The following is a 16837-nucleotide window of genomic DNA, read 5'->3' as shown; positions in this document are numbered from 1 at the left end:
AAACATGTAATGAATCTATCTTAGTACAACTGTTTTTTATCTGATTCTCTTTGGTTTTCTAAGTAAACAATCTATAAACAATTATAGCTTTGTCTCTTTCCCTGCAATTTGTAATAAACTATCATATGAAAAAGAAAACTGCAGTATGTATGCTATGATGCCACTTTACCAAAATAATTAAATAGTTTTATTTTATATAAGGAGAAAATGTAAAAGTCTATTTGTCAAACTGTCAATAACGGTTTTGTCCCTAGGTGGTGAGACTTGAATCTCATCTCTGTTCTGAAGTTTACTTTTAAAAAAAAGATAAGCATATTTTAGTTTTATAATCAGAAAATTTTTTAAAATCCCATCTATAGGAAAATGTCATGACACATAGAACTATTACCTGGCTCAGCCTCATGTCCATTAAAGTGTTCCTTGCTTGGCCAATCTTCCTCATGTCCAGCTCACCTGTGCCAGGTGTCATCAAACCTGGTGTCATGCCACCTGGATATGGTGTGTTCAATCCGCCAGGATAGGGTGTATTAAGACCTCCAAATTGCTGGGGGGAAAGGAGTTAAAAAAAACTGGCTTGCATTTTCATGTGCAAGAGCTTATTGTCTCTGAAATTCATCCAATGGCCTGAGCACATGTAAGCTGCACACAAAAATCAGCCACTGCACAGCTACAAAGCTGCAGAAGCACTTAATCCAACACCACCACCCACTGTTAGCAGACCAAAGAGCCATATTTTCCTTCTTTTCAGATGCTCACAGTTTGTCTGGGATCCACGGAAGTATGGTTCTCTCCAGTCTGTAAATGTTTGGCAAAGAAACTGTCAGGAACAGGGGTCAGCTTTTCATAGCGTGGGTTTCGCTGACGTTTGTTTCTGGCATCGCCAACTTCAGGGATACTCAGCCACTCTTCTTCTGTGACTTCCGCCAATTTTCTCTGGAAATATCCACCCCCAAAACATTAATTTCATACGTGCAAGTATAATTATGTTTTCCTTCATCCCTAACCCCTAAAGCATTGTGCCTTGGAAAGGATTTTGATGCAGAAATGGTTTTTCTACTCCACTTAGAAAAATCAATTAACTGGATGGCTCTACTTTACTAAATTTTAAATTATTCTGTTAAAGCCCAGAGAATATAGTTTAGAAGACCTTAAAAATAAATGGAGTTCACATTACAAAGAAAATAAGTTCATTTATCCTTTTTCAGTGGAGAGAGGAAAGGTCTTTTATATATACATATACTCATATATATATATTTATACAACATATATACATATGTACATATAATTTAACATTTTAGCAGGAACATTATTCTACCTGCTACTTTCTGAATTAAACAAATAACAAACTTAATAAAGTTTGTTCAGTTTTATGCCAGAACAGTGTGGTTCTCTGTGGTTGGATACACTGTACTAGAAACAGCATGCAATTCAACCTGCTTACTTTCAGATCTGAGAACTGCTGTTGGATTTTGGGGCGCTCCATACGGTATTTCTCAATTTCTTCTTTCTCCCTTTGCTCCCTAGGAAATAAGATGTATACATGTGTTAAAAATGCTGGACGTCAGAGGATAATTGTGGAAGATAGTGGGGTAGGGAGCTCCAGGACTCAATCCTCCCACCACACGATAAGCAAGGCAGGAGCCATCTGAAACAACTATTCTGAAACTCTGGAGGCCAGAATGCTATACAGCATCCAGGGAAGAACAGGAGGAAGAGGCCAATAAACTATACTAAAGAACAGTAAATTGGGAGAAGATGGCGGCTTAGTAAGACGCGTGGATCTTAGTTTCTCCTCCAGGACAGCGACTAGGGGAGTAGAAACGATACAGAACAGCTCCCAAAGCCACGAGAGAGATAAAAAAGACAGCGTACCCCATCCTGGAACGGCTGGCTGGCTGAGAGAACCCGCTCTGGTGAGATCGCCGAGGGGCGCGGGCTTCACTGGGTGGGGCGGCAAGCGGCCGGAGTCACTCCCTTCCCCCTTCCCCGGCTGGCTGGGAGAATTGGACAGGCGGTCCCCTCAAACGGCGGCGGCTGGCGTCCACACCACGCGCGCCCAACCGGACCAACTGAGAGAACTGGATCGGAAATCCCCAGGCCGCGGAGAACGGTGACGGTGGGGGGGGCCCCTTCCAAACCCGTGACTCCCCGGGAACGTGCACTCTCCCAGGCAGGCCGCTGCGGCTGGCGCCCTCCCGTCACGCTTGGCGCCCCGGGTCGACTAGGAAATTCGGACGGGCGCTTTCCTGGGCTGCGGCGGCCAGCGACTCTCCCCGCGTTCGGACCCCGGGCCGGCTGGCACTCTTCCAAGCCGCTTCGGCTAGCGAACCTCCCGGACGGCGAGAGTTTTCCAAAGTTAAAGGAACCACAGCACCTTTTACTGGTGGGACCCGCAGACAAACGTGTGCCACGAGCGCCACCTACTGGGCAGGATAAGAAAAAGAGAACCCAGAGATTTCACAGAAAAATCTTACAACCTTGTTGGGTCTGACACCCAGGGAAATCTGACTAAATGCCCAGGCGCCAGCAGCAGAAGATAACTGTCCACGCTCAGAAGATTGAGAATATGGCCCAGTCAAAGGAACAAACCAATAGTTCAAATGAGATACAAGAGCTGAGACAACTAATGCTGAATATACGAACAGAAATGGAAAACCTCTTCAAAAATGAAATCAATAAATTGAGGGAGGACATGAAGAGGACATGGGCTGAACATAAAGAAGAAATAGAAAAACAAATCACAGAACTTATGGAAGTGAAGGATAAAGTAGAAAAGATGGAAAAAACAATGGATACCTACAATGATAGATTTAAAGAGACAGAAGATAGAATTAGTGATTTGGAGGATGGAACATCTGAATTCCAAAAAGAAACAGAAAATATCGGGAAAAGAATGGAAAAATTTGAACAGGGACTCAGGGAATTGAAAGACAATATGAAGCGCACGAATATACGTGTTGTGGGTGTCCCAGAAGGAGAAGAGAAGGGAAAAGGAGGAGAAAAACTAATGGAAGAAATTATCACTGAAAATTTCCCAACTCTTATGAAAGACCTAAATTTACAGATCCAAGAAGTGCAGCGCACCCCAAAGAGAATAGACCCAAATAGGCGTTCTCCAAGACACTTACTAGTTAGAATGTCAGAGGTCAAAGAGAAAGAGAGGATCTTGAAAGCAGCAAGAGAAAAACAATCCATCACATACAAGGGAAACCCAATAAGACTGTGTGTAGATTTCTCAGCAGAAACCATGGAAGCTAGAAGACAGTGGGATGATATATTTAAATTACTAAAAGAGAAAAACTGCCAACCAAGACTTCTATATCCAGCAAAATTGTCCTTCAAAAATGAGGGAGAAATTAAAACATTCTCAGACAACAGTCACTGAGAGAATTTGTGACCAAGAGACCAGCTCTGCAAGAAATACTAAAGGGAGCACTAGAGTCAGATACGAAAAGACAGAAGAGAGAGGAATGGAGTAAAGTGTAGAAAGAAGGAAAATCAGATATGATATATATAATACAAAAGCCAAAATGGTAGAGGAAAATATTATCCAAACAGTAATAACACTAAAAGTTAATGGACTGAATTTCCCAATCAAAAGACATAGACTGGCAAAATGGATTACGACCCAGCAATACCACTGCTAGGTATCTACTCAAAGGACTTAAGGGCAAAGACACAGACGGACATCTGCACACCAGTGTTTATAGCAGCATTATCTACAATTGCAAAGAGATGGAAACAGCCAAAATGTCCATCAACAGACGAGTGGCTAAACAAAACTGTGGCGTATACCTACGATGGAATATTATGCAGCTTTAAGACAAGATAAACTTATGAAGCATGTAATAACATGGATGGACCTAGAGAACATTATGCTGAGTGAGTCTAGCCAAAACCTAAAGGACAAATACTGTATGGTCCCACTGATGTGAACTGTCATTTGAGAATCAGCTTGGAATATATCATTGGTAACAGAGACCAGCAGGAGTTAGAAACAGGGTAAGATAATGGGTAATTGGAGCTGAAGGGATACAGACTGTGCAACAGGACTAGATACAAAAACTCAAAAATGGACAGCATAATAATACCTAAGTGTAATGTAACTATGTTGGAACATTGAATGAAGCTGCACCTGAAATATAGTTTTCTGTTTGTTTGTTTGTATCTTTTGTTTTTGTTTTTTTCTTTTTCCTTTTTATATATATATATATTTTTATTAGTATTATTATTTTAATTCTCTTCTCTATATTAACATTCTATATCTTTTTCTGCTGTTTTGCTAGTTCTTTCCCTGAATCGATGCAAATGTACTAAGAAATGATGATTATACATCTATGTGATGATACTAAGAATTGCTGAGCGCATGTGTAGAATGGAATGATTTCTAAATGTTGTGTTAATTTCTTTTCTTTTTTTTGATTAATAAAAAAAAATTTTAAAAAAAAGTAAAAAGAAGAGAAAAGCAATCCATCACATACAAGGGAAGCCCAATAAGACTATGCGTAGATTTCTCAGCAGAAACTACGGAGGCGAGAAGACAGTGGGATGATACATTTAAATTACTAAAAGAGAAAAACTGCCAACCAAGAATTCAATATCCAGCAAAACTGTCCTTCAAAAATGAGGGATAAATTAAAACATTTTCAGACAATAAAAACCACTGAAAGAATTTGTGACCAAGATACCAGCTCTGCAAGAAATACTAAAGGGAGGGCTAGAGACAGATATGAGAAGACAGAAGAGAGAGGTGTGGAATAGAGTGTAGAAATGAAGACTTATGAGTAAAGGTAAAAAGAAGAAAATTAGATAAGACATATAAAATCCAAAAGGCAAAATGGTAGAAGAAAATACTACTCATACAGTAATAACACTAAATGTTAATGGATTAAACTCCCCAATCAAAAGACGTAATGGAGAGGCTGGAGGAGACTGCCTGAAAATGTAGAGCTGTTTTCCAGTAGCCATGTTTCTTGAAGATCATTGTATAATGATACAGCTTTCACAATGTGATTGTGAGACTGTGAAAACCTTGTCTGATGCTCCTTTTATCTACCTTATCGACAGACGAGTAAAATATATGGAATAAAAATAAATAATAGGGGGAACAAATGTTAAAATAAATTTAAATTGAAATGCTAGTGATCAGTGAAAGGGAGGGGTAAGGGGTATGGTACGTATGAATTTTTTTCCATTTTTTTATTTTTACTTCTTTTTTCTGAATAGATACAAATATTCCAAGAAATGATCATGATGATGAATATGCAACCATGTGATGATATTGTGAATTACTGATTGTATATGTAGAACGGAATGATCAAAAGTTAAGAATTTTTGCATTGGTTTGTTTTAATATTTTTCAAAAATATTTTAAAATTTTAAAAAAATTAGGCCTAAGAGTCACCCCCTTGAGAACGTTTTTTGTTGCTCAGATGTGGTCTCTCTCTCCAGCCAACACAACAAGCAAACTCATTGACCTCCCCCTCTCTATGCGGGACATGACTCCAAGGGCTGTGGCCCTTCCTAGCAATGTGGGACAGAAATTCTAGAATGAGCTGGGACTTAGCATCAAGGGATTGAGAAAACCTTCTCAACTAAAAGGGGGAAGAGTGAAATGAGACAAAATAGAGTGTCAATGGCTGAGAGATTCCAAACAGAGTCAAGAGGTGATCCTGGATGTTATTCTCACACATTATATAGATATCACCTTTTTAGTTAAGGTGTAATAGAGAGGCTGGAGGGAACTGCCAGAAAATGTAGAGCTGTGTTCCAGTAGCCATGTTTCCTGAAGATGATTGCATAATGATATAGCTTTCGCAATGTGAATGTGTGATTGTGAAAACCTTGTGTCTGATGTTCCTTTTATCTATCTTATCAACAGACAAGAAAAACATATGAAATAAAGATGAATAACATGGGGAACAAATGTTAAAATAAATTTAGTAGATTGAAATGCTGGTGATCAGTGAGGGGTAGTGGATGGGGGTATGGTATATAACAATTTTTTTCTTTTTCTTTTTTTTTTCTATATTGATGCAAATGCTCTGACAGGTGATTGTGGTGGTGAATATACAACCATGTGATGATACTCTGAGTTGTTTATATCCCAAGAATGGTAAGAATGTTCATGTTTGTATGTAGTTGGTTTAAAAAAAAAATTTTTTTAAAGAAAAAAATATTGCTCAGATTAAAAAAAAAATTATATGGAAGGGAAAGAAACCGCGAATAGGTAAAGATATCCTAAGAAAGAAGAGTCAACTGGGAAGTCTATAACTTTCAGACTTTAAAGCTTACTATAAAGCCACAGTGGTCAAAACAGCATGGTACTGGCACAAAGACAAGACTAACCAGTGGAACAGAATCAAGAGTGCAAAGATTGACCACCAAATCAAATGTTCATAAGGCCCCCAAATCCACTATATTGGGACAGAACAGTCTTTCTAATAAATGGGCATGGGAGAACTGGATTTCAATAGCCAAAATAATGAAAGAGGGCCCTTACCTTACACCCTACACAAAAATTAATTCAAAATGGATCAAAGACCTAAATGTAAGAGCCAGCACCATAAAACTTCTTGAAAAAAAATAAAGGGAAACATCTTCAAGATCTAGTAATAGGAGATAGCTTCTTAAACTTTTGTTCTAGTTTGCTAGCTGCTGGAATGCAACACACCAGAGACAGATTGGCTTTCAATAAAAGGGGATTTATTTAGTTGATATATAGTTCTTCAGAGGAAAGACAGCTAATTTACAACAGAGGTTCTTTCTTATGTGGGAAGGCATAGGGACATCTCTGCTGGCCTTCTCTCCAGGCCTCTGGGTTCCAATAACTTACCCCGGGGTGATTCCTTTCTACATCTCCAAAGGCCTGGGCTGAGCTGCAAGTGCTGAGATGAGGTATGCTGAGCTGCTTGGGCTTTGCTATGTTGAGCTCTCTCATTTAAGCACCAGCCAATTAAATCAAGCATTATTCATTACAGCAGGCACACCTCTTAGCTGACTGCAGATGTAATGAGCAACAGATGAGGTTCAGGTACCACTGGCTCATGTCTCTAGCAAAAGAACTAGGTACCTTCTTCACCTGGCCAAGTTGACACCTGAACCTAACTACCACAGCTTTACACAAGCTATGAAAGAAAATACTGGAACATTTACTCACTGTTGGTGTGAATGTAAAATGTTTCAGCTGCTGTGGAAATCAGTTTGGCAATTTCTCAGAAAACTAAATATCGAGTTGCCCTATAACCCGGCAATACCAATATTTGGTATATACGCAGAAGAATTGAGGACAGTCTGACCATGTTTGCCATGTGCCTGTCCATTTGAGAGAGAAACCCTGAACTCTATCGGCCTTCTTGAACCAAGGTATCTTTCCCTGGATGCCTTAGATTAGACATTTCTATAGACTATTTTAATCAGGACATTTTCTCGGCCTTAGAACTGTAAACCAGCAACTTATTAAATTCCCCTTTTAAAAAACTATTCCATTTCTGGTACACTTCATTCTGGCAGCTAGCAAACTAGAACAGATTTTGGTACCAAGAATGGGGTGCTGCTGCGGTTTGCAAATACCAAACATGTTGGGAATGGTTTTTTACATGGGTAAGGGGAAGATTTTGGAGGAGTTATGAAGAGTTTGATAGAGAAGGCCTGGAATGCTTTGAAGAGACTGTTGGTAGAAATGTGGACTCTAAAGATACCTCTGACCAGGCTCTAGACAGAAGTGAGGCATGTGTTCTTGCAGACTGGAACTAAGGCAATCCTTGTTTTAAAATGGCAGATACTATGGCAAAACTGACTAGGGGCTTTGTCTGGAAAACAGATTTTAAAAGCCATGAACATGGATATCTAGCAGAAGAGATCTCCAAATTAAATATGGAAAGTGCAGCCTGGTTTCTCCTCACAGCTTTTAGTGAAATGCAACAGGAAAGAGGTAAACTGAGAACTGAACTCTTGGGTACAAGGAAACCAGAAACTGATGTTCTGGAAAATTCTGGGCTTCCAGGAGGGGAGACCTCAGAGTGGTGCCCCATGTGAGGATTTGGCCAAATGCAGAACCAGTCAGCCATTTCAGAGAAAGCCAGGATTGGACATGGAGTTATCCAGGAAGGATTTGTGGAAACTTCTAATGTCTGATGGGCATGATCCGAGGCTACTGCATAGAAAGCCAACAAGAGTGTTGCAGGATGTGTATAAAGAGAACCACTGCCAGTCAGGTCTGAGAGGGACAGAGAAAGGACACACTGGAGGAAAAATTACTTCAGAGCAAAATGATGGTGGGGGAGGCATGAAGTAAAAAAGCCTCAGGCCAAGAGAGTGGACCCACCCAAGACATGGAGAGGGTGAGTTTGCCCCAAAGGCAAAGGATGGGCCTTCCACCTCATTGCAGTGGAAAAGTTATACCACCTCAGGCCTTGGAGAGGGTGAAGCACATTCACTGGAGAGCCTGGCTGCCACCACATGGAGGGGTTGAGCATGTACCCGGAGATGGCAGAGAGCCTGGGTGCAGCCCCAATGCTTGGAGAGGGTCGAGCTGAGAAAAGGTGGTCTCCCCAGTGTCCCACTAGATTGCGTTCGGAGAGAGGCAGGCCTCTGCCTAGGCCTTTGGAAAGGGTGGGACTGCAGCATTCTAAACCCCTGAGGATAAATAACTCTCAGATTTTGAAATCTAAAGGACTTTGACCTGCAGGTTTTCAAAACTGTATGGGCCCAGTGACCCCTGTGTTCCTTCCTCCCTACAGAAATGGTTATATGAATCCTACAACTGTTTCTCCTTTGTATGTTGGCAGCAAATAACTTTTTTTGAGTTTCACAGGTCCAGAGCCAGAGGAGAATTTTGTCTTAGACCAGACCATGCCTGCAACTAACTCTGATAGGAGTTCGTACAGTTTCTAACTTTGTATTTCATTTGTATTACTACTGCAATGGTTTAAGGATTTCTGGTATTGTGATGGAATTAATGTATTTCATACATGGGGAAAGCATGTCTTTTTTAGGGTCAGAGGGTGGAAGGTGCCGGTTTGAAAGGATGTATGTACTCTAGAAAAGCCAAGTTTTAATCCTAATCCCATTTTGTAAAGGCAGCCGTTTCTTCTAATTCCTATTCGGTACTGTATGTTTGAATCATCTCCCTGGAGATGTGACTCAATTAAAAGTGGTTTTAAACTGGATTAGATGGAAATGTGTCTCCACCCATTCGGGTGGGGGTTGATTAGTTTACTGGACTCCTATAAAAAAGGAAATATTTTGGAGAAAGCAGGAGAATCTGAGAGAGCAGAGAATGCCACAGCACCATGAAGCAGAGAGTCCACAAGCCAGTGACGTTTGGAGATGAAGAAGGAAAATGCCTCCCAGGGAGCTGAAGAACAATCTAGCAGATGACACCATGTTCACCATGTGTCTTTTCAGCCAAGAGAGAAACCCTCACTGTGTTCGCCATGTGCCCTTCCAGATGAGAGAGAAACTCTGACCATGTTCGCCATGTGTCTTTCCACTTGAGAAACCCTGAACTTAACTGGCCTTCTTGAACCAAAGTATCTTTCTCTGGATGCCTGAGATTGGACATTTCTATAGACTTGCTTTAATTGGGACATTTTCTCGGCCTTAGAACTATAAACAAGCAACTTATTAAATTCCCCTTTTTAAAAGCCATTCTGCTTCTGGTATATTGCATTCCAGCAGCTAGCAAACTAGAACAGGCAGTAACACGAATAGACATTTGCACACTGATGTTCACAGCGATACTATTCACAATTGCCAAGAGATGAAAACAATCCAGGTGCCCATCAACAGACAAATGGCTAAAAAAAAAATGTGGTACATACATACGATGGAATATTGTGCAGCATTTAGGCAAAATGATGTTCTGAAACATATGACAACATACATGAACCTTGAGGACATAATACTGAGTGAAATAACTGAGAGAAAAGGACAGACATCATATGATTCCATTATTATGACTCTGATAAAGCCACCAGTGTTTTACAGCAGTTAGAAGAAAAATCTGAGTTGAGGGCACAGGAGCCCATGTCAAACTCTGGGAACTGTCCTATAGCTGCCTGTTGAAACATGCTCTGAAAATTATTCTTTTCTTCTTTCTTTTCCTTGTATATATGTTATATTTTACAACTAAAAATGCCTAAAAAAACAAACTATAGGCAGTTATATAAAACAAATTCCTGAAATAAAAAACCCTATAAAACATTATCCAAAAAAAAAAAAAAAGAGGATATCTCAACAGACCTAAACAAGTAAAAATATTGACTCAATAATCAAAAACCTTCCAAAGAAGAAAAGTCCAGAATCAGCTGCTGTTACTGGTAACTTCTACCAAACGTTCAAGGAAGAATTAACATCAGTCTTTCTCAAATTATTCCAAAAAACTGAAGAGAAGGGAACACTTTCCATGAGGCCAGAATTAGTCATTACCCAAGTCAAATAAAAAAAATCACAACAAAATTACTGAACAATATCTTTTATGAATATAAATGCAAAAAACCCTCAACAAAATACTAGCAACACCATTAAGAGGATTATACACCATGAACATGTGGGATTTATCCCAGGAATGCAAGGATGGTTCAACATACAAAAATCGGTCAACCCAGGGACACAGATATTTGCACACTGTTCTAGTTTGCTAGCTGCTGGAATGCAATATACCAGAAACGGAATGGCTTTTAAAAGGGGGAATTTAATGAGTTGCTAGTTTACAACTCAAAATTCTAAGGCCGAGAAAATGTCCCAATTAAAACAAGTCTATAGAAAATGTCCAATTTAAGGCACCTGGGGAAAGATACCTTGGTTCAAGAAGGCCGACGATGTTCAACGTTTCTCTCTCAGCTGGAAGGGTACATGGTGAACATGGCAGCATCTGCTGGTTTTCACATGGCTCTACCAAAACGGATTCTCTCCAAAATGTTTCCTCTTTTAAAGGATTCCAGCAAGAATCTCCACCTTCAGTGTGGGTGGAGAAAAACCTCCACGGAAATCATCTAATCAAAAGTTACCACCCACAATTGGGTGGGTTACATCTTCGTGGAAACAATCAAAATGCTCCCACCCAGCTATACTTAATGAGAATCAAAGGGCCTGGCTTCTCTGGGGTCCACCACAGATTCAGACCAGCACACATACCAGCATTCATAGTGGCATTCTTTACAATTGCCAAAACATGGAAATAACCCAGGTGTCCATCAATCAATGAATGAATAAATAAAACGTAGTATTCACATATGATGGAATATCAAACAGCTGTAAGAAAAAACGAAGTTATAATGCATCTGACTACATGGATGAACCCTGAGGACATTATGTTGAGTGAAAAAGTCTTACACAAATGGACACATATTGTAAGACCTCACTAATACGAACTAATTAAATATAAATAGCAAACTCCTGGTGTTAATATCTAGATCATCGGTCAGCAGAAGATAGAATGAAGGCAGAGAATGGGGAGCTGATGCTCAATTTGTGCAGAATATATAAAAAAAAGTTGGTTGTCAATGTTTGGAAACAGATGGAGGTGATGCCAGCACATTATGGTGAATATAACTAACAGCGATAATATATAGGTGCAACTGTGGCTGAAAGTGAGAGTTTAGGGTCGTGTGTGTCACCAGATGGAAAGTCAGAGGATTTAAAACAGAACTTCATAACACAGTGAAGCCTCTCTTTAGGATGAAAATGTTCTAGAATTGAGTGTGGTGATGAATGCACAACTTTGCAAATATACTAGAAAACAGTGATTGTACACTTCAGATGGATTGTATGATATATGAATTCATCTCAAAAAAACTCTTTAAAAAAGCAATGTATTGTTTATTTATACAACTTTCATATTTACAGGGAAAATTTTCTCATATTTATAAAAAAGCCCACATGATCATCAACAGACACAGAAAGAGCATTTGACAAAAGTGAAAACCCTTTTATGACCAAAATACTCAGAAAACTAGGAACTGAAGGGAACTTCCTCAAATAATGATAAAGGCCATTCATGAAAAATCCACCGCTGACAAATATCATACTCAGTGGTGAAAGACTGAAAGCTTTCCCCCTAAAATCAGGAAAGCACAAGGACACCTGCTTTCAACACTGCTAGTCAACATCATACTGTAAATTCTGGTCAGAGCAATTAGGCAATAAAAAGAAATAAAAGGCATCCAAATTGTTGGGATTAAGGTTATTCAGAATACAAGGGTAAGGAAGACATTGCCTGTATTTTAGAACTTTGCCTACTCTATGAGAACAAAGGAAGAGAGGTATATTTTGGCCAAAACCTAAATTTTCTATAGCACATAATCTAACTTGGCCTGTCTGGATAGATCATTTAAACAATCCAAACACAGGGAGCCCAGAATAAGAATGAGGGCTTTTAATCCTATATAGCTTAATGAAATGCCTGGATACATCTCAGAGTATATTAAGCAGATAATCAAAAAGTATTGGCAATGTCCCTTGAGGGATGAGAGAAAAAATATGGAACCATTAAAATTTACCACTGGGGAAACTCCTGATAATGTGTCAAACATTAGGGACACCCAAATTAACAGGCCAAGCCCTTGATCTTGAGGTTTGTCCTTGTGAAGCTTATTTATGTAGCAGAGAAGCTTAGCCTACCTATAGGTATGCCTAAGAGTCACCTCTGGAGGATCTCTTTTGTTGCTCAGATGTGGCCTCTCTCTCTCTAAGCCCAACTCTGCAAGTGAAATCATTGCCCTTCCCGCTACATGAGACATGACATCCAGGGATGAAAGTCTCCCTGATGATGTGGGAGATGACCCCCAGGGATGAGCCTGACCCTGGTACTGTGGGATCAACAATGCCATCCTGATCAAAAGGGGAAAAAGAAGTGTAACAAATAAGGTATCAGTGGCTGAGAGAGTTCAAATAGAGTTGAGAGGCTATTCTGGATGCCACTCTTATGCAAGCTACAGTTAGACGCTGCAACCTATCATAGTTTGCCAAACACCAAACAAAATCATTCTTGCCAACCCTAAAGAACACCTAGGGCAATGTATAAGATTCTACAGAGGTTCCATGCAGTAGGGTTACTTTTCAGAATCCTACACCCTTCAGATAGGTCCCTAGACCAGATAAGTCCTGAAACCTAGAGGGTCTAGCCTCTTCAGAACAACAAATTTCATCCCCCTACCTCATATTATCAATAGCCCCTTCCAACATGAAAAAGTTAGAACGGGTATAGCCCAAATACCCCTAAAGAGTGGGAGAGGGCGGGCCACGATGGCTCAGCAGGCAGAGTTCTCGTCTGCCATGCCAGAGGACCCGGGTTCAATTCCCGATGCCTGCCCATGTAAAAAAAAAAAAAAAGAGTGGGAGAACAATCAAAGGTGATGGTGGAGTTATACAGAGAAGGAAGGATTTAACTAATGAGTATGATGGCTGAATCATTATACTGATATTTCTTTTAGTCCCCAGCGTCTTGGAGCAGCTAGTAGTAAAAAGCTAAAATTGTGAAATTATAACCCATCCCAAACTCTGAAATCTGCCCTACAACTGTTTTGGTGTACTCCGAAATTCATTGCTTTTTGTATATGTATTATTTTTCACAAAAAAAGTCAATTGCAATAACTGCACAGCTAGATGATGATATTGCAAACCAATGATTGTACACTTTGGATGATTACATGGTATGTGAATACATAATATACATCACTTAAAAAAATAACTTCAAGAAAAAGGCATTCAAATTAGAAAAGAAGAGGTAAAACTATCTCTATTCACCAACGACATAATCCTTTATTGAAAACTTCCCAAAGAATCCACAAGAATTCAGCAAAATGATAGGTTCAACACACAAAAATCAGCTGTATTCCTATATGTCAGCAATGAACAGTCCAAAAAGGAAATCAAGAAATAATTCCGCTTACAAAAGCATCTAAAAGAATAAAATATCTAGAACAAATTTACGCAAGGATTTAAAGGACTTGTACACTGAAATGGAAATACTACCCAAAGTGATTTACAGATTCAACTCAATCCCAATGAAAATTCCAACAGCTTTCTTCACAGAAAGGGAAAAGGCATTCATCAAATTCACATCGAAAGGCAAGGGGCCCTGAATAGCAAAAGCCATGCTGCCTAAAAAACAAGAAGGTTTGAAGACTCACAATTCTCAATTTCAAAATTTATTAAAAAGCTACAGTAATCGAAACAGCATGGTACTGGCCAAATGACAGAGACCAATGGACAGAATAGAGAATTCATGAATAAATCCTCACATCTATGGCTAAACAGTAGAAACAACCCCAGTATCTATCAACAAATGAATGAATAAACAAAGGGTGTATTCCATATAATGAAATATTAGTCAGCCCTAAAGAAAAGAGTTCTGAAACATGCTACAATACAGAACTTGAAAGCATTATGCTAAGTGAAATAAGCCAGATACAGAAATACTGTATGATTCCATTTATGTGAAATATCTAGAATAAGCAAATTCAGAGACAGAAAATAGATTAGAGGCTGTCCATGGCTGAGGAGAAGGGGAATGGAGAGTTACTGCTTAATGGGTACAGAGTTTCTGTCCGGAGTGATGAAAAATTTTAGTGGCATTGGTAGGACAACACTGTGAATGCAATTAATGTCATGGAATGATACACTTAAAAATGATTAAAATGAAAAGCGTTAATGTTATATAAGTATACTACAATAAAATAAACAAATGTTTAAAAAATTATAGAGTTCATAAAAACTGTGAATTGACATGCATTAAGTAGTTAACACTACCTAACATTAAGAACGATTTCAATTTCCCTCCAGACAGTGAAAAGAAAATATCAGTAAATAGGAACTTGACTGTTTTATGATAAATGATGTATTTGGAAGAAAATATGCACCTGTCCATCAGCTCAAGATGATGAGATACCATGAGCTCCCGATGTGAAGCAGCACCTATCAGGTATTCTGGCCAAAAACGTTCAGCCTGATTTTAATCCAGCCTCTGGATGACTTCCACTCACAGGAAATACAAGAGCAGAAGAGGCTAAGTGACATTCTGAGGAAACAGTCAGCCATTCGATATCAGAAAAGGCCCACCTGTATAATGATTGATGTCAAAAAGTCAATGTCAAGGACTTCCGGGAAGATGGTTGACTAGAGTAGCTCAAGATTAGCCCTGTTCCATGGAAATGTTAGAGAAGGGACAGGAGGGTGACTGAGGTGGCAATTCAGGAGTGCAGCTGACCTGGGAGAGCCTTCTGCACTACATGCAGCAGCCCTGGTTGCAGAGACCAAGGGACTGAGAGGCAGAAAGTTGGAGCCTGGCGCGGAGCCTGCGGAAGTGCACGGACAGGAACACCAGACTAGGAAGTAAGCCAGGCCATGTTCCTTGGGTGCACTACCCTCACCAGTGCTGCCCCATGACTGGCTACTCACCCCAAATCCCATGCACCTGAATCGTGTCACCTGCTCCCATTCCCCACACTCCAGGCACCCCCACCCCACCAACCCCCAGTGCATGTACCTGCCCCATACCCCCACCCCAAGTACAGCCCAAACCACCTCTCCTGTACCCCTCCAGAGCACTATCTCCCCCTCCCTATTTCCTGCAGGCTACTGCCAGCGCATGAGGGTTGTGGGCACTAACCTCCATACGTAGGCTACCCCTGTCCCCCACCTATAGTGTCGGACAGCCTTACCCCGCCATCCATCAGTGCATCCATTTATGGCACTCTTAGGCCCATGCATGTGCACAGGCACCCAGTCATGTCCTTCAGCTCTGGGAACCACATGCTCCTCAGCCTCACTTCCGAGCTCTGAGAAAGTGCCAACCTGCGCAGCTGGGTCACATCTGCCCCCAATCACATAAGCATAACGCTGACCTGCTGCCACAGCTTTATGCATGCACACAAATGGCCCCATGCCTTACACCAGTGCACACCAGGGTTATGTACCCCTAGACCAGTACACCTGCACAGCTACATCCTCCCTAGCTGCTGGGCACCCACATTCACAAGCATCAGCATAACATCCCCAACCTGTGACCATACATGCCCTGAAACAAATCACCGTACTGAGTGCTCCACCCTGTGCCATGCTCCCTGTTGTACAACGATCCCACAAACACAAGGCCTTAGACTACTGAAAGAAATCAACTCCCAAAGTAAATCAATCAAGATATTTACATGCAATGAAGACAGTAGAAGATACCTAAGTATATTACAATGCAGACAGATATAGCCCTGCCTAATGACCAAATTAAAAGACCAGAGGAGACACAGACATTGGAATAACTAATCAAAGATGTTCATACAACTCTACTTAATAAAATAAGTGGATAGCAAATGACATAAAGGAGATCAAGAAGATAGTAAAAGAACACAAAGAGGAATTTGAAAGAATATAATAGAAAAACAGCGGAAACCACAGAGATGAAAAACTCTGTTGACCAGATAAAAAACATACTAGAGGCACACAACACCAGACTTGAAGAGACAGAAGAAAGTGTAAGCGATACAGAGGACAGGATAATTGACTTCAAAGAGTTAAAACAGCAAATGGCAAAAAAGATGGAAAAAATTGAATTGGAACTCAGGGAAATGATCGGCAAAACAAAGTGCACAAATATAAGAATCACTGGTGTCCCAGGAAGAGAAGAGTAAAGGGCTAGGAAGAGTAGTTGAGGATATAATGTGGGAAAACTTCCCAACCGTCATAAAAGACATATATATACAAGTCAAGGAAGCCCAACGAACTCCAAACAATAAATCCAAATAGGCCTTCCCCAAGGCACATACTTATCAGTCTGTTAAATGTTGAAGAGAAGCAGAAAATCCTGAAAGCGGCAAGAGAAAACAATCTACTACATACA

At 40.2% G+C, this 16837-nt stretch overlaps 1 protein-coding gene across 1 annotated transcript in view; it reads right to left on the bottom strand.

Annotated features, from left to right (window-relative positions):
- PRPF6 (pre-mRNA processing factor 6) overlaps positions 1-16837 on the bottom strand; it is a 69091-nt gene that overhangs the window by 47459 nt on the left and 4795 nt on the right. The window contains exons 4-6 of the mRNA XM_077117619.1: positions 1442-1520; positions 757-933; positions 389-544 (exon numbers count right to left, since the gene is read on the bottom strand). Of these exons, the coding sequence (XP_076973734.1) occupies positions 389-544; positions 757-933; positions 1442-1520 (412 nt within the window). The remainder of the gene's footprint in view (positions 1-388; positions 545-756; positions 934-1441; positions 1521-16837) is intronic.

The sequence above is a fragment of the Tamandua tetradactyla genome, chromosome 1, assembly GCF_023851605.1.
Source record: "Tamandua tetradactyla isolate mTamTet1 chromosome 1, mTamTet1.pri, whole genome shotgun sequence".
Classification (NCBI taxonomy): Eukaryota; Metazoa; Chordata; class Mammalia; order Pilosa; family Myrmecophagidae; genus Tamandua; species Tamandua tetradactyla.
The sequence above is the reverse complement of the archived record's forward strand: the minus strand, read 5'-3'. Positions and strand labels throughout refer to the sequence as shown.